We start from the raw sequence: 18,259 nt of genomic DNA on the forward strand, positions 1-18,259 counted from the left end.
CTGAGCGCAGAGAGCCCAGGCCACACCTATGGGGCTAGACAGACGCGTGCCCTCCCCACCCCACTCACCGGATACGGGACTGGGACGGTGGGAACCAGGCCAGCCAATGCCAAAGGCACGGGGCAGAGGGCCGGGCCAGGGCTGCTTGACGTGGCCCTCACCCGTCCCGGCAGGGCTGCTCGTGCAGACGGACAAGGGCAGCCTGGGGCCGCTTGTAAGAGGCAACCCCTCATTCCATCTCCCACCTGCTCTGATTTTTTTTTTTCAGAAGTAAAATAAACACTGGTCTTGTCGATCTGTTGAATGTCATACCTTCAGGAGCCATAAATATGCAGCACGGATTGAAAAGGGTACGGAATCTAGATTTCTGGGATGTGCCTCTGCTTTATGAGGTTGGCAGAGGGTCATCACTGGGTCGTCTCACTGTCCCCCCCCAACATCTTCCTTCCTTTTGCTGCAGGCGAATGAGCAGATGGAAAGAACACGTGCTGCAGGTAAGGGAGCTGCTTCCTCCTTCCTGGCGGTGGAGTCCCGGGAAAGAGCCAGGCCTGGGCCTTCCTGAGGCCGGGGCGGCCCTGCCCAGGCCGCGTCCTGGCGCTGACGCCGGGACCAGCTGCTTGCCCTCTCTGAGCGGCAGCCTCCCGCTCTGAGGGGTGGGGCTGAAAGCCACCCCGTGATGTTCCGCAGCACAGCCAGGGGTCACGCGGACGACGCCATGGTTCCTAGGAAGTGGGGGGCGCTGGCCCTGGAGCCGGGCTGCATGAAGGAGAGAGGGGGAGACCCAGAGGGTCCTGGAGCGGCGGGGCCTCAGGGTGAGGAGGGAGCCCGCGCTTCCCCCTGCTGAGCAGGCGCTCCGCCCTGACTCCTTCTCCCTCCAGCTCCCGCCCTTGGGCTGAGGCTCCTGCTCTGGGTCTCCCGCAGTGTGAGCGACTGTGCCTGTCCCAGAAGCATCCTCACCTTGGCTGTAGGGTCTAGGGAAGCTGTGTGGCCCCGGGAGAGGCACTGAGCCTGGGAGGGGGTCTACTGCTCACCTGCCTCTTACTCGAGCCCTGAGCCTGGGTGTGCAGGTGCCCGCGGGAGAGCTGTGGGTGAGGCCCAGAGCTGGAACGGGCCTGCGTGGCCGGGCGGGAGTCGCGCACAGTAGGGGTGCCCCCTCCTGTTTTTGCTCTCCTGGAAGGCTGGTGCTTGTCCTGTGAAATTGCTGGCGTTGCCTTTCAGGGCTAAGGTTGTGCCATCTGGGAGAAGTGACAGTTCTGTAGGAGGAACCCTAAGCTGGGCTCAGTCTCCTCATCTGCAAAGTGGGTCCTGGGCTGGAGGCCCTCCTTGTTGCATGATAAGCTGCAAAGCCTTCCAGGCATGTGGGTGGCAGGTGCTCAGGTCGGGGTGGCCTCTCCCCAGGAGGGTGAGGTGTGGGGAGCAGTGCACGGGTCCTGGAAGCCGGTGGCCGTTGCTCTCATTGACCCAGTCACGCCCTGCCTCTCCCGCAGGAGAGAGGGTCCCCAGCCTCATCATCGCGCTGACAGGTGGACCACTCCTACCAGAATCCTTTGCGGAGACAAAAGTTGAAGTGAGTTAAGCCCATTGTTACCAGACTTTGTGTCCACATATTTGGACCAAATTTATTATACCCAACACTTCCTCTTTCTCAGGCTGAAAAATCCAGGCAGTTGGGGGCAACTCTGTATTTCGTGGGTGTGCAAGATTCCCAGAAATACCAGGTAATTCTGAGGAGGGACTGAGGGGTCCCTTGGGAGCCTCGCTGGGGAAAGGTTCAAAGACGGTGCTCTCAGGGTCGCCCAGACGATGGGCCTCCACCCACCAGGAGGTCCCTGGGGAGTACGGGGGGGCCTGTCCGCTTAGGCTGGGCCCAGGGAGTTGAAAGATGTGCAAGGTGGCCGTTCAGAATGAGTAGCAAGTGTTGTGTAAGACCTACACAGCAGAGGTGAGGGTGGAAGTGTTTTCCCTCCCCTGAGCGTGGGCTGCTGGAGGTGCCAGGGTGTAGCCCTCCGTGTCTGTGTCCTGGGATGGGGACCTCTGGGTCATCACCCCTGGCTGTGGGCCCAGGCTGTCTCCTCTCCCTTTTAGCTCCTGGAAATTGCTGGCAAAGCGGATCATGTGTTTGCAACGGACACTGGATACAGCGGACTGGAAGACATCATTGACCCCGTGAGTGAGGGGGCATGGAGGGGGCTGCACGCCGCGCCCCCGCCGTCCACGCCCGTGACCCTGCCACTCCTCTCTCTCTCTATTGCAGCTCATAGCCAGGTCTTGTGTAGAGATTACGTCTGTGGACTTCTCCTCTCTGTGCACTAGAGGTAATAACTGGGGTCGCTGTTGTAAACGCAGGAGTGTGTGTGTGTGTGTTTTGTGAATGTGCCATGTGTGTGGTGGGAGTGTTGTATGTGGTTCCAGTCTGTGTGGTGTGTATGAGCGCACCGTGTGTGTGTGTGTGTGTGTGTGTGTGTGTGTGTGTGTGTGTGTGTGTGGCACGTGTGGTGTGAATGTGTATAATGTCACCGTTGCCTGGTCCCTACCTGCGCCCATTAGGGGGCACGTTGGGATTTCAGAGCAGAAACCCCTGGCTGGGTTTGCACCTATGGAGGGAACTAGGCTGGGGGTCTTTAATGGATGGACTTCATGGGTCATGGGAAGTGGGGAGAGGCACCTAAGGCTGCACCCAGCCCAGTCTCCCGGAAGTACGCCATCAATGACCGAAAGGAGAAGATTTGGCCAGGGGATTGCCCAGATGTGGGTTCAGCTACAGCTGCACGCTCCAAAGGTTCATGGGAAATGTGTTGTGGGGGCGGCCTGCCATAGCTGTGATCTGAGGGAAATACCGCCGCCCTTCCCCACACAGACATCTGGATATTACTCTTGCAGGGAAAAAGACCGTCAAGGTTATTGGAAAAGGTTTGCAGGGCGTTCGCAACGATGACGTTGTCTGTCAGTTTCGCACTGGGAAGGAAATCATCCGTAAGCAGCTCCTCCTGTCCCCTGGTGACAGCTGTCCCCCAGCAAACCAGGGCCCATGCTGTTCATTCACTGTGCACACCCCAAAAACAAGCAGCACAGACGGTGGAAGGGGTCACTGACTGGGCGCCTGGACTCCTGCCGCTCGTGCCCAGGACTGAATCGATCCCCAGCACCATCATACCCCCGGGAGCAGCCTGTCCTGTAGCCCTGCTGGGGTTTTGGGTGGGGTGCGCCCTAAGAGATGCACCCCCGCCCTTTCCTGGGCTCTCCCTTCCCTTGGGAGGCAAGGACTCGAGTCCATGAGTCTGAGGGAGGGAAGTCGACGCAGCCCCAGGGCTCTGAGTCTCTGCCAGGTCTGCCAGGATGGTGTGTTCACTTGAGATTGAAAGATGATGCCATAAAAAACCCTAAAGGCTCCACTCCAAAACTACTGGAACTAATATCTGAATTCAGCCAAGTCTCAGGATACAGAATTAGTACACAGAAATCTGTTGCATTCCTATACCCTAATGATGAACTAGCAGAAAGAGAAATCAGGAAAACAATTCCATTCACAAATGCATCAAAAAGAATAAAATACCTAGAAATGAACCTAACCAAGGAAGTGAAAGACACTCTTAAGAGAAATTAGAGAGGACACTAATAAATGGGAATTCATCCCGTGCATGTAATACTGGTTTGAAAACTCCTTTCCAGTCGCTCGTGCCTGTCCAGGCCCCTCTGCGTGCTGGGCTGCCGTCCCATCCTCCTCCTCTCCGGACTGTGCACATCCAATGGGAAAGTCAGTTTGCACCGCTTTGGGTATTTTTGCCCATTTACTCCTAGCCTTTCCCCACCCAGACACCAATCCTTTCCCCTGACCATACTTAGCATTGAGTTTTCATTCTGAGCTCCAACGAAGGGGTAAGAATGTTCAGAAGGTCGCAGCTGATCTGACAGTCGGGTCAGCAGCACGGCACTAGGTGTGAGGCAGGTGCTCCCAGGCAGGCAGAGAACGGGAGCCGACATCTGCCAAGGGGCGAGCTCTGCTCGCCAAGGGCCACAGGAGGGGCGTCGGGGATGTGGGGACACGTCCATTGACATTATCTGCGTGTCACTTTCTTCCAGGAATGAAGGCTGTATCGGTGGAAGACACCTCCGTTACCTGCCCAGGACTGGAGATGAATAATCAGGGCCGGTAAGCGTAAAGCTCAGGGAATGTGGTCAGTTATGGGCACTATGGCGGGACCAGCGTGCGTGATGCGTCCTCTGGAGGAGCTGCTCACACCAGTTCTGGGAGGGCTCAGGGCTTCCTCTGCACCCACCTGTGCGGGTGGTTCCCTGAGGGGCTGTGATCCCCTGTCACCCAGGCTCTGTCAAGGAGGGCAGGATGCAGGAGGTGCCGGGCCCCAGGGACGGTACCTGTGGCCCAGGCACCTTTCAGGGCCAAGCCAGCATGCTCTGTCATGGAAAAGAGTTTGGGAGGTGACACCAAACATCCCGCCTGGCCACTTGGCCCGTGGCCACGAGGGCATCTGGGCCCTGCAGGGCTCCTCACAGCCTGCTCAGCCTTCATTGCACAGGGGGCCTCATCTCCCCTGGGGTGGGCCCTCCTGCCCCGTGCTGCCCACTACTCGGGGTCCTGAAGGCCCGCTGATCAGAGCCATTACAACAAGAACCACGGTCAGGTGCAGGTTGAGCCAAGCGCACGCACGGTGCCGTCTGGGCTGCGGGTCACCGTCTGCCCTTTCTGTGCTCTAGGGCCGTCTTCATCGATATCAGCCTGGATAATGGCCTCACCTTCATCGAGACGGATTTAGAGATCAGCTGGAGGACCTGCGTGACGTCCAGGGTGAGACTGCTGCCGCCCCCTGGGACTGTACTCTGTCCATCCCCGGACAGGGAGACACACTGGGAAGCCAAAGGCAGGAACAGTGTCCGGGGCAGGCCCAGCAAGTCACCTGGGCAGCACGTCACAGCCACGGCAGCCCCTGAGCCCTTCCCTGGGGAGTGGTGCCCCCACTCAGGCTTCAGAAGTGCCCTGGGGGTATCCCTGTGAAATTGTCTGCGGCCGTGCAGCTCCTCTGCCCTGTTGCAAGCCCAGGGTCCCTGAAGGCACATGGCACCCCGCACTTGGAGCTCCAAGCAGACTCTGGGACAGTGCTGAGAGCGGCCCTCTGACTCCCACCTTGCCGCCTTCCTGGCCTGGGTCTCCTGGTGGGGAGTTCAGAGCTCCCTCTGGGTCTGGCTTAGGTGGGGGGTGGAGGCTGGAGGCTGTGTGCAGGGAGCTAGAGTCCAGGCCCTCAAAACTGGGGTCCCAGACCCAGGAGCCCTGGAGGCTGGGACCCCCTGTGGCCCTGCGTAGTGGAGGTGAATTTCCACTGCACTGGTGCTCCGGCCCTGCTGTGGGTACAGCCCCTGCCCCCAAGCCTGGCTTCCGACAGCACTGACACTCCTGGGCATGTCTGTTTATACTTATCCCTGGATGTCTGCTCCGGGCAGCAGACGGAACTGACCCACTTGCCCATTGGGGTCCCACCCGGTGACAAGCGCCCTTCAACAGGCACATTGGGAGAAGAACTCAGGAGCCAACCGGTGTCTACTCCCAGCACAGTGGCTTCCCCCCAGCCCTGGCCTGGCCTCCCTTCTCCTCGGCCCCGCCTCCTTGGCACGGATTCCACCTCGCCCTGTCCCTCTCCCCCTTCCCTGAAGCATCGCACTTTGGTGACCGGTTCAGGCCTTGCAGCCCCTGACTGCACAGATGCAGTGGGCTTCTCCGTGACTATGAGTAAGAACAGGACAGAAGCCCCCATTCCCTACGGGCCTGCCCTGTACCAGGATGGGCTATGAACCCTAAACCTCACAGGTGTCCCCTCACTCGCTCCTCCGGATGTGGAAGTGCAGCTCAGAGGGGCTGAGCAGCTCTGGGAAGGGGCCAGGGAGGGCCAGGCTATGGGGAGATAGACCCAGGGTGCTGCCCTGATGCTGTAGTCCCCCTTCATCCCGGCCCCAGGAGCCCCCCTGTACCCCCTGTGTGCCTTCACTGGGGGGCACCTCCCCAGGCCCCTGTGCTGTCAGCCCGGGCATGCAGTGGGCGCTGCCTGTGGCCCAGCACGGAGGACGCCGGACACCCTGGCAGGGTTCTGGGTCAGAGCCTCTGAGCAGGGTCTGTGGCGCAGGGTGCTTCAGGGGCCCTCAGGGCCCAGCCCCTGGCTCCTAGTCCCGCTGTGGCCTCTCAGAGTGGGGCAATCTGAGTGTAAGGGGGAAAGGTGGATTTGGAGGTGTGGGGTGGGATGCCAAGTGACGGGCACCACAGGAAGCTGCCCAGGTGCACGAGGACTTAGCACGTGTGCTTTCCTCAGGAGGGGACCCCACCTGCCCTACTGGGTGCCACACCACCGCCTGCCCAACGAAGAGCCCTTCCAGATGGTGGGCCGGAAGACGCAGAGGATACTCAGCCAGATGGAGGGCCTCCCAGAGGGGTGTTCCTCAGTTTACACTCTCTCTACTGGGCTGTGCCCCTCCTGACGCTGCCCTTTTTCCTGGTGCTGTGCTGCTGCTGTATCTGGCGATGGCGCAGTAAAAGTGTGAGTGACCCCTGACTACACAGCCCTGTGGCCCAGGCACTCCCCAGCCAGCCCCCCAAAGTATGGGGACTCCTGGCTGCCCCGGGATTCCGCCTGTGGGAAGGTTCCCGTCAGTTCTGAGGTCATCACCTGCGCACATGGAGCCTCAGAGCTGCCCTCCCATTCCTGGGCACACAGCCTGGCCTCTGAGGGGCTTTGTGCCTCAGGCTTGGCCCAGAGAGGGGACCTGTGAGCAGCCCTACCCCTGAGGAGAAGTGACCCCAGGCCCTGACTCAGGCTTCTGAAGGACCCACAGGGACAAAGGCCAGGGAGGGGCCTCTGCTGTGGATTGGAGGAAAGCACAGACCCTGCCTGGGCAGCGATGGCCCCAAAGGGAGGGCCAGGTGCCCCCCGATTGCTCTCCTCTGGGGCAGCTGTGCCTTTAAAAACACACATGGCCTCTGCCCATCTCTGGAGCCCTGTCCTTCCTTCCCAGTCACTACTCAGGACCCGGTCGTGCTGGGCGCCAGTCTGGGCAGGGAACAGAAGTGAAGTGGCCCCATTCCTGCCATGGCAGCTCCAGGACTGGTGTCTCGATGGGCCTTGGTCCCTGGGGTACTGGGGAAAAATGTCACCTTCATGGCATGTGGCCATTCTGCTGCCTAACCAGGGCAACAGCAGAGGGCAGAGGCGGGCCCCGGGTAGGGCGGGTGCAGAGGCCCGGCTAGCTGGGCTCCCAAGGGCAGGCGCGGGAGCACTGTGGGAGGAAGGACCCCGGGGGTGTGAGGGGGCAGCCCCAGCAAGATGCCGGAAGGCCTGAGGTCTGCACACTGGGGGCCTGAGGACAGGAAGCCAGGGTGCCGGGTGGACTTCCCTGAGGGCCGGGCACAGGGGCGGTTCAGGGTGTGCGGAGGAAGCGGGGAGGAGCAGGAAGGGAAGGGGAGGATCTCTTGTCTTCATAAGACATACAGGGTGCTGATGAAAACCCCCTGTTAGACGCCTGCAGCAGCACCAGGCATCCTAGGCTGAATGTCTGCCCGGGGACCCACGGGGAAGGGTGGGCTCAGTGCAGGCAGGTGGAGCCAGCCGGCCACAGACCCACATGCAGCGAGCCCTCAGGTGGACACCCAAGGCCCTGCTCTGTCCCTCTGCTGCAGAGCAGGCCCCCTCCTGTGTGCACGGCTGAGCCAGAGCCAGGCTTCTCTAAGGAGGGCTGCCCCGGGAACGAAGGCGAGGTGATAGAATTTCTTGCCCTTTTGGGGAGCAGCCTCATTTGCAAACTAAGAGTTGCCGGGTTTGCACTAGGGCGGCTCTCTCCTAAGGGACACGGTGCTGCCCCTCGGTCCTTGAGTTCTCCCAGCAAACACTGGCGGAGTGGCCAGGAAGTGACAGGTGTAGGGCAACAGCCACAGTGTCCCTACCCCAGGAGCTGCCCGCCAAGAAGCAGACACTGTTTTCTCCTTCTAGAGCCCAGCCGCACTGGCCCAGAAGTGCCCCTCGGTCATTGGATCGTGCTGTAGGAATCCTGATAAAGAGAAGATGAAGGAACCAGAGGTGAGAAGGGCCCTAGACAGGTGCTGATGCCCCAGGCTGGGCCGAGGGCGGCCAGGGGCAGGCGGCTCCTGCCCCACAGACACGGGCCCAGAAGGCCTGGCTTCTGTGGTGGTGAGGTTATGGGTGCTGGGCTTTGATCACCCGGCACCACAGTAAGGACACCATCCGGGCCCTAGAGGCCTGGGACAGAGAAAAGGCGTGAGGGCCCATATTCCCCACCCCCAGCTGGTCCCCGCCCCCGGGTCTCCCCTTATCACGGGCCCAGGCTTCTGGATGTGGGTGGCTGCCGACAGGTGCCCGTCCGCGGTGCTGGCAGAGCTTGTCGTCCGCTCCAGCCAAGCTCAGGCTTCCTCGGCCCTTGGGTGGATTGGTGAGAACACACGGGACGGCACAGCTCGCCCAGGTCAGGAAAAGCCAGGGAAGTTCTGTGCCGAGTTCCTCCTGCCATGAACACTCCCCAAAAAGAGAGTGTCACCTGCTGCTCCTGCAGACGTCCCCTCAGCAGAGTGAGGGAGAGGACTGCAGGGTCCCGGGAACCCACTGAGGAAGGGAGACGGGCACCTGGAGGAGGGGCCTGAAGTACCCCCCACCCCAGAACCTGGGCCCCATGCAGTGAGGAGAACCCCGTCCCGCAAGGCCCGGAGATGACAGGGGTGGATGGGCTCCCGGTTGCAGGTGTTGAGAAAGAAAGAGCCCTGCGGTGTCTGTCAGGCTCTGCCCCCGTCTCCCTGATTCTACATTAGTTTTGACAGATCCATTAAGTCCTCCTAAGCATCAAGGGGTAGCTGAGAGCCATCCTGCTCTCCCTGCAGGAAGTGTGGGGCCCCGGGGAGCCCAAAACACACCTGCCAGAGATAGAAGCCCCTTGCTGGGGGTCTTTCTGCCACAGTGCCTGCCCCATGCAGGGCAGGGTCACAGGCTTTGCGTGCACGCAGGCCAGGCTGCTGACAAGGGCGGGGCGTGGTGGTGAGGAGTCTAGCAAGCCAGCTGGGCCCCAGGGCTGGAGGCCCGGGCAGAGGGGAAGCACAGCTGAAGGTGGCAGCTGCCAGGAGCTGCTTCTCGGGGAGGGTGATTGTGTGAGGCCTGGAGTAGGATAAGGCAGAGCCAGGTTCCCAGGGGAGACGAGACGCTTGAGGAGGCCTGAGCAGGGAGGCCAAGGGCCCAGCCAGGCAGTAGGCACACAGGAAGGGGAGAGTGGACTTCCGGCCAGAGACAGAGGCGCCCAGGACAGGATATGGGCAGACTGCGCTCTGAGGCTCGATGCGGGACAGACAGTTTCTCGGAAGCCCGATGTTAGCACGCTACACGGTGCCGCTAGGCAGACCTAGGGGTGTATCCATGGAACTCGGGCCAGCAGGACAAGGGTGGGCTTGAGAAGACAAGGAACCTGGCAACCCCAGGAGTGAGGGAAACCACAGCCTTCAGCCCCCAATTCCAGTGGCCTCTCAGTAACTTTCTCTCTCTCTCCTCTTCTCCCCAGAGGTGTGATTCTGCCGACCCCCTAATGATGCCCTATTGTGAGTCGTTGTCCTGCGGCACGTGGATCTACCATCGACCCAGCTGCCATTGCTCCCACTTCAGCAGAATCTGCTCATGTTGCCAGGGTGAGCAACCCATTCGCTGCCAGCGGAATGATGCCATTCATACCTGCTGCAACCTGGATGCTCTGGAAAGCAGCTCTGAAAGTCTCAACCCATGACGCGATCTCTACGGCACCCAAATCCCCATATTGTTTTTTTAATATTTTGGTATGATTAATATACACTTACATGAGCAACACTGTGGTTACTAGATTGTCCCCATTATCGAGTCCCTCCCACATACCCCATTACAGTCACTGACCATCAGCATAGTAAGATGCTCTGGAACCACTGCTTGTCTTCTCTGTGATGTGCTGCCCTCCCCGTGCCCCCCCACATTAGTGTGCTAATCATAATGCCCATTTCTCCCCTTATCCCTCCCTTCCCACCCATCCCCCACAGACCCTTTCCCTTTGGTAACTGTTAGTCTGTCCATTCTTGGGTTCGGTGAATCTGCTGCTGTTAGGCTCCTTCAGTTTTTGCTTTGTTCTTAGACTCCAAAGATGAGTGAAATCATTTGGTACTTGTCTTTCTCCGCCTGGCTTATTTCACTGAGCATAATACCCTCCAGCTCCATCCATGTTGCTGCAAATGGTAGGATTTGTTACCTGCCACTTGAGGAGTATCAGACCCTTAGTTATCATCCCAGGTTGCTCTGGGGCTTGATGTAAGTCCCTTTTATTTATTTTATTTTTTATTTTTATTAAGGTATTATTGATAGACACTCTCATGAAGGTTTCACATGAAAAACTGTGGTTACTACATTCACCCATATTATTGAGAGCATATTTGGGTCTTCCTTTTATTTTTGTATTTTGTATTTTGTAAGTTCAAAAATAAAAGTTAACCCACAGAATGAGTGAAAATATTCCCAATACATATAGGCAACAAAAGACCAATAAGGAAATAATGAAGAATTTCTACTAATCAACAGAAGACAGAAAACACAATAAAAAATGAGCAAAAAACTTGCAGAGACACTTCATGAAGGATGACATTCAAGTGGCCAATACATCGATGAAAAAGTACTCAGTTTCATTAGTCATCAGAGAGATGTTTACTAAAACCACAATGCAATACCACCACATGTCCCCAGAATGACTGATATGAAAAACATCACCAGCAGCAAGAGTTGGCCAGGACGTGGAGCAACTGGAACTCTTTTACACCGTTGGTGGGAATGCAAATTGGTGAATCACTTTGGAAGATTGTCTGGCAATGTCCAAACTGAGCATACATGAATCCCATGGCCAAGCAATTCCATTCTGAGGTATATATATCCCACAGAAATACATATATAATGTCGAGCAAAAACATTCACTAAAATGTTTATAGCTGCACCAGTAGAAGCACCGCAGTGGCTCCAGACCGGAAACCGTACGGACGCCATTAACAGGAGAACAGGTGAATCGTGGCGTATTCTCACTACGGGGTATCACGGAATGAAACCGGGTGGACCACGACTCTGCAACCGCACACACACCATGGGTGAGTCTCACTGACATGACACTGAATGGAGGAAGTCAGACACGAAGGATGACACACTGTGTGGCTCTTATTTGTATAAAATACAAAATAGTGGATGTTAATCTATGATGTCAGAGTCAGGAGGGTCTCACCCTTGGGGACAGTGATTGGATGGGGGTCCATGGGGCTGTCTGATAAGAATATACTGTAACTGTCCCCTGATCTGAGTGGTAGTTGCAAAGTTGTGCTCACACTGTGAAAAAAAGTCAAGCAGTATATTTATGATATGTGCACTTTGGGTATGTATGTTCTACGTCAATCAAAAATGTTAAGGAAGAAGCAAAAACAAAAAAATCCCATTATTTTTTGAGACTTTCACAAAAAACAACAGGTCGCTGATCCCTAGTTTCACCTCCATTCCTGTTTAGAGGTCCCGGTCTTTATTTTACTTGAGCTGTTTGTTTTGTTACTAATTTCATAGTTTTATTTATTGTTATCAAAGTTATTCATGCACACGGTGTAAAGGTCCAAACAGTTCTCTGGGGCTTGTTGTAGAAACCCCCTCCCCCAACCTCATCGGCTCTTGTCTCATCCCATCCGTCCAATACAGCTGTTACGACTGCACAGGCGTGACTCGCTGCATAACCTCTCCGTTCCCCTTGATCTAATAAATGTCCTTTTGTGTACTGTTTGCATGTGCTTACCGTTCATTACTCTATAACCCCCAAATATTCCCCAGTTTGCGCAGACACACTCAGTAGCCTGTCACGTACTCTGAATGACATCCCTTCTCTCAGTCCTCACCTGCTCCAGTGGGACCGGCTCCCCTCCAGCCCTGCTGAACAGCTGTGGGCTTCGGCACGCCCCTCACGGCCTTCCTGGGAGACCGCTCCCTCCTCTCCTGTGTTGGATCTCCTGTTTCATACGTACCAAGTCATCTTTATTTCCTTGTCCTGGTGGAGCAGGAAACCGCTTCTAAAAGTTTCCTGAGAAAAGGGGCATGGGAAGCAAAGCTTCGAGGTCTTGCATGTCTGAAAATGTATGTATGCCGTTCTCACACGTAAGTCATTGCTTAGTTGCTTACAGAGTCCTATATTGGAAAAATATTCCCTCAGAAATTTGAAGTCATTGCTTCACTGTGTTCTTTCCTCCAGTGGATGACATTCTAGCTCTTGATCTTGGCATAAAACCTGTTTTTCCTCTTAGTTCGGGTTCCCCAAGAGACCCTGAGTCATGTGTGCACATGGAGTCACTCAGTGGAGACACGCAGAGGGGAGCAGGGAAGGGATCAGGGGAGAGAAGGCGGTCACCATGCTGACTGTGACTGAGGGACTGAGCATGTCTAAGGCTTAGCTCTGCATAGAGATTTTGGGGAAATGGTGGCAAACATACATGTCAGAGTTCATGTGTGCAAGGACAAGGAAACTGTGTGTGTGTGCACGTGACATCCTCACAGTCAGCGGCTGACAGCTGCTCCCAGGGAGGAGGGTAGTAATTCCCCAGCACTTCTGGCCTGCTATGAACCCCACAGAGCAGCCTTCCCTGGCTTTGGAGAGACTATCAGGCAAAAGAGAGCCAGATACTGGCAGTTAGACGTCAGCAGCAGTTCACTGAAGCGGGGCTGCCCAGGCCGTTAGCGGGGGGCGGGCAGTGATGTCTGCTGTGGCGACCTGGCTGGGCTGTTACTTGGGAACTCCCATCTGTATTCTTTTGTTTTTTCCTTTTGTCCATATTTTTCTGGACATCTCTTGTCTGGAGGGTTCCAGCCTGGCTGCCTGAGTTCTGAGCTCTCTGGTTCAAGGATTACCAGAAGATTAACCAGGGTTCCAGGGGAGGACCGGCTGGGAGTCTTGACATTCAGTGGGAGACTAAACTTTCACTTAATCTTCCTATTTCAGGATGACACCCTTGACTTCTGGGGTCCCCCTGACCAGAGACTCTATAATTGGTGCTTTTCATGGTATAAATTCTCAGACCTGTGCTGGTCGAGGCAGGGAAGTCACACACTTGCTCTCAGAGGAGAGGTATCGGGTTAAGTGGACTTTCAACCAAACATTCTGTTTTTAGCCCCATACTCACCTCCATAGGTGACTAGTGTCACTGATTCCTTTTGCAGCTTCTGTGATGTAAATCTGATTGCTTCTCTGCTTTCCCCAATCGGCTAAACTAGTCACAATTTACTTCTCAGATTTCGGAGTCCCAAACATGTTGCTGCTGCCGCCGCCGCCTCTAGTGTCTCCGCTCCGCCCCGTGTGGTGTCAGTGCGTGCCCTCATGAGGCGCCCTTACCTATACGTAGGGAATGGATGGTGAGGTCAGCAGGCCCAGGGGGCAGGGTTTGGACTCCACCTCTTTCGTGTTTTAGCTGTGGAGCTTTGGATGAGGTATCCAACCTCTTTTGGTCTGTGCTCCTTCATCATTAAAAAATGAGAATGCTGCTACCTACCTCAGAGGATTGCTCTGAGGAAAAAATGAGGACACATACAGGAAAGTACAAAACATATTGTTGAGCGTAGGGTTGCGACTCAAAAATATCTTGGCTTCATTTTCCTGCATTTGGAGGTTGGGGAACCAGGGTGATGACTCAAGGAAGACAGCGAGGTAGACAGCAGGCTGGGCGGCTCAGGGGCAGTTTGGTTGGGCCACACCTCCACTGTCCTCTCTTTCATCCCTATTGCCATTGCCTTGGATCCTGCAGATACAAGATTTTAAAAACATGAACTTACTATCCTATATTCTGGTAACCCCTGTCCCTATGCCAATCACAAAAAAAGGGGGTTCTGGGTTTATTATCTCTAGAAATGAATGACCGTAGAACACCAATTATAAATGAGTCAAAATTTTTTCTTTGGGATGTTAAAATCCAAAGACTCGAGGCATGATAAAAAAAACAGCTTTGGAAGAATAATTCAAGAGTTGATTTTTTTCAACACTGTCACATATATACATAAACACTGATACATGTGTGCACAGACAAACAGACACACACACTGACTCACATCTGCATGTACACATTCAAAGAACTAGATAAAAATTCACTAGACTTTGGAGTAGGTAAGTCGGGTGGAAGCTGGGAGCTGGAACAGGTAATGTATGGAGAAACTACTGATGTCCTTTGATCTCTGCCCTCAGAAACGAAGTGACTTCCCCCTTTTTTGGTTGTGGCATCAAGCTGCTTGTGAGGAGGTTAGGATTGTTTCAGCAGGAATATAAAGAGAAGAAAAGAGCTAATTATGCATTTATTATGCATCTACTGAAATTCAGAAGGATTTTCTAGCAATGCAATAGGCTTGAAATCTGGACTCTAAGGGAAGAATCATATTCGCTTAGCTCCCGTTTAACATAATCAAGATCCAGATCTAGAGTCAACATTCTACTAAAGAAGGAGGTAATTCGATTTCTTGTCTAACATCCTCATCTGACTATAATGGTGATAATCACACCTACCTCAAAGGAATGCTTCTGAAAGGAACTCCGATGTTCTAATGTGGCAACTAGTGTCATGAGGTCAAGGATAGGATGTAAGAGGAACGAGAATCCTGCCCCTTCTTGGCGTGGGGATCGAAGAAGAGGAAAGCCGGGAGGAGTCAGGAGAGCAAAGCTGGAATCATAGAGGCTTAACGTGGAATTGGGGAAACGGCTTCAAAAACATCTAGAAAATGGAAGAACTTTCCTAAATTGGCACAAACTTGTGTCTAATTTAGATGAGTGGGCAAATTAGGGTGACCTGGCAAGGAGGTAAGGCCTCCCCCTCTAGTCCTTCCCCAGGTAGGTACTGAGCTGAGCCATGGGCCTGGCATGGGGCACAGTGTGACAAGAAGATAACGAATGGACAGCATGTGGTTGGGACAGCTTGGGTCAGGGACTAGATGAAGGACGTGGTGGACATTTAGGGGGTCCACTGGGCTTTCCAGAACCACAGGGAGGTTGCTTCTGCTCGTAAGTAGCGATGAGATCAGACCCAGCCAAGGGAGACCCAAGAAATACTCCAGCTATTGAGATGAACCAAAGGCCAGCAGGGTGACTGTAACCAAATACACATTGACCCATAAGCACCCCTCCGGTGGCAGAACCCCCAGGAGGCAGAGGACCCAATGCAATGGGCCACCCTGGGCGTCCCTACCTAGTAAGCCACATTCCCCTCCCCGTTTGCAGGGCAAAGCTGCAAGGTCTGGGGACCTGCCTAGACTCAGGGCGCGCGCGAGGGTGGACACGCCCTCCCCACCTGGGTCCCACACGCTCACTAACAGCCCGGCCTGGAACCACAGTCTCTGGCTGGGCAGGAGGACAGCTGCCCTTCCCTGTCCTGCCTTGACACCAGTGACCTGGGTTCTGTCTGGCTGTGGCCACCCTCTCCTCAGCCTTGTGCGATGCAGGGGCCCCCACCGACGCCTTGCAGGTGCGCGGCGTGGCCGGGGCGGGCGGCGGCGGGGGCAGGGGTCGGTGCGCAGCCGGTGCAGCGCGGCCGACTCACCTGCATGGCCGCGGCCCCGCGGAGTCGGCAGCGGCTGGCGGCCCGGTGTGCGCCCGCCCTGACTTCCGCGTGGGGCTCGCCGCTCCCTCCCCGCCCCTGCCACCTGCTCCCGCCACGCCCCTGCCCTTCCCTGGCGCCTTCCGGGGACCCCTCCCGCCTCCGGAGGCCGTCGCCCCCACCTGCGGGGACGCTTCCCGTTCATTGGGGGGGGCTGCCTCAGTCCTCCTTGCTGACCCCAGGACCCCAACCTCATCAGCCTCCGAGGCCGATCCCCTAAGAGGAGAAACCGCGGCGGGAGGGCCGAGGGTGGGGCAGATGCCCAAGAACCCAGCCTTCTCCCGGCCTGAGCCTAGGCTTTGTGGGCCCGGTGGGGAGGGCAGCCTCGGGGTCCTTAGGACGGGGGGCTGGCCCTGGGCTGCAGGACCGAGGGGCGGCTTCACCGCTTCCTGTGGGTCAGCCGCAGACGGCTCCAGGCCCCCAGGGCGGGCCTGTCCTTTGGGAGACAGTAACTGCCCCCGGAGGAGGTTGGGGTGAAGCTGGGACTCGGGGCAGGAGCTCAGCTGGGCAAGGCACACGGAGACGCTGAGCTGCGTGTGGGGGCGTGGCCGGCAGGGAGGCGCCCCGACGTCACGGGAGTTAGGAGCTCCCCTAGTGTCGGGGGGCAGCACTACGCAGCCCATGCAAGCCTGGGTTGATCCGGACTTGAAACGGGCCACCCCAGGCTCTCCCGGGATAGCATGGCCCCACCCACACTTCTGCTTGGGGGCCCCACGGCAGGCTGGGACAGGACCAGGGCCGACCTGTGAGGTGGCAGAGGCGGGAGGGGGGGGGCGTCTGGCAGCACAGACCCTGTGCAACTCTGATGGAGCAAATGTGGACAAACACCGCCAAGGTGGAGGGACAGAAAACCGCCACAAACTGTAGTGGCTTCATTAAATCTGTCTGTTTCTCGGGAGGCCACCGGTCCAGGAGGAGCGGCACTTTTTGCTCTGCCGTCTTGAGCACATGGGCTCACCACACGGCTCAGAATGGCTACTCAAGCACCAGGCATCCCAGCCGCCTTCGAGGCAGGAAGAGGAGAGGGAGGGAGGCGCGCCCCGCCCTTCACAGGGATGGCCGCCGGCCACACCTCGCTGCAGGGAGCCCGGAAAGTCCGGCTGCCCTCCTGAGGACGAAGGTCGGCAGGTCCCGGGGGCACTCAGCAGCCTGCTCCGGCCGGAGGGCCTCGGCGCTGTTAGTGCTCAGGAACCGGACTCCGCAAGGGCTTCTGGGCTTCAGCGACTGGAACTCAAGGTCCACATGCCCACTGAGCTGCTGGACTCTCCGTCACGCCCCCGTCTCAGGATGCTCTGAGCTCACATCTTCACGGTGTTGGGCCGCTAGCCGTCGGGGTTTGATGGGTCATCTCACGTGTCTACCCAGCCGCTCTCTTTTTCAGTGTCTTTACTCACAGTCCCTAGGTTATTCCCACAGAAACACTGCTTCTCGCTCCCACCTTCCCCAGGTGCTAGGGAACCTGAGTTACATGGGGCCCTTGCTGCTCAACAGCTGCACCTGTGGCCCCCGGAGCAAAGGCAGCGCCTCTAACGCGGGCGGTTGTGGCGGGGGGTGGGGGCACTGGAGTCACTTCCTGACCCTCCGGGGGCGATGGGCAGTGAGGGCAGATTCTGCCTGGTCCCACCTGAAGAGAAGCCCCGTATAGCCCTTTCAGAACAAAGGTGAGCAATGAGAACCAAAAGCCTGCAAACTGGTCATACTTTGGTCCATTAATTTACTCTTTGGAAACTATCCTAAGAAAAAAAATCCAAAAGAATGCAAATATGTATAAATGTGGTCTTTGAGGCAAAAACTGTAAACCACCTAGATGTTCAGCACTGGGGACAGCATGGGCAGCCACGGAATACTCATGCTGATTGGGCTGCTCTTAAAAACGACCCTTTCGAAGAGTTTATGACAACGCAGGAAGATGCTCGTGTTACAATTGAAGTGAAAACACAGATTGCAAATATGCACTTTTACAAATCTCAACGAATTTAAAATGCATTAAAATACTGGAAGAGCACATTAAATATTTGATATTTATATTCGCTTAGTGATTTGAGCTGTGCATAGTGGAGTTCTTGTTTTCTTTTATTTGCTTTCTTTGAACTTTCTACAACAAACACACATTACTGCTATAAACTTTATTATTAGATTTACATTATCATCATGCTAAAGTCTTTCATTATGAATTTCATTTTCCCCAGACTCAGCCTTGCTCTCTGCGTGAGTCATGAGCGCATCTTGTGAAGAATATGCAGGCAGGGGGGCCGCCCTGCTGCCGCACAGCCGACCCTGCCCTGTCTCGGGCAGAGAACTGCAGCTGAGGCCCGTGTGGGCCTCCTGCTCTTCCCCTGTGGACCCTGGACCCTGCTCCCCTTTCCTTCTTCCTCAAGCCCCAGAGAACCCTGTCCCCTGTCCTCTTCCCTCTGAGGGCCAAGGTGCCGCAGGTGGCAGGCCCCTCACTTCCCACTGTCTCCAGGGTGCCTCAGGCCTCTTTGAACTGTGGGCTGGGGGCCACCTCGTGGAGCAGGTCAGGAGGACAAAGCCACTAGGCGTGCCCCAGGCGAATCGCACAGGCACGAGTGAGCACGGCTCGTCCCCACCCGGGATCTGACTTCCCAACCC

The 18,259-nt window shown here is 56.3% G+C and overlaps 1 protein-coding gene and 1 long non-coding RNA gene across 4 annotated transcripts; one reads left to right on the forward strand and one right to left on the reverse strand.

The window, feature by feature from the left end:
* Window positions 1-255: 255 nt before the first annotated feature.
* LOC140844567 (anthrax toxin receptor-like) lies at window positions 256-9,782 on the forward strand. Its single transcript, XM_073217467.1, has 12 exons — window positions 256-350; window positions 461-494; window positions 1,488-1,567; window positions 1,650-1,718; window positions 2,086-2,166; window positions 2,255-2,315; window positions 2,881-2,973; window positions 4,081-4,150; window positions 4,714-4,804; window positions 6,315-6,539; window positions 7,986-8,072; window positions 9,553-9,782. Exons 1-12 carry the CDS (start codon window positions 330-332, stop codon window positions 9,769-9,771), a joined length of 1,131 nt encoding a protein of 376 aa, XP_073073568.1. The 5' UTR covers window positions 256-329; the 3' UTR covers window positions 9,772-9,782.
* Window positions 9,783-9,809: 27 nt separating this feature from the next.
* On the reverse strand, window positions 9,810-15,700 carry LOC118971139 (uncharacterized). 3 transcript variants are annotated; one of them, XR_012123104.1, is made up of 5 exons: window positions 15,593-15,700; window positions 13,565-13,810; window positions 13,199-13,407; window positions 11,924-12,105; window positions 9,810-11,161 (listed from the first exon to the last, which is right to left on the reverse strand). It is a non-coding gene; the product is annotated as an uncharacterized lncRNA (long non-coding RNA). The 3 variants fall into 3 exon arrangements; XR_012123102.1 differs by having other exon boundaries at window positions 10,421-12,105; XR_012123103.1 differs by having other exon boundaries at window positions 10,964-12,209.
* Window positions 15,701-18,259: the final 2,559 nt, after the last annotated feature.

This window comes from Manis javanica, chromosome 11 (genome assembly GCF_040802235.1).
Source record: "Manis javanica isolate MJ-LG chromosome 11, MJ_LKY, whole genome shotgun sequence".
NCBI classification, from domain to species: Eukaryota; Metazoa; Chordata; class Mammalia; order Pholidota; family Manidae; genus Manis; species Manis javanica.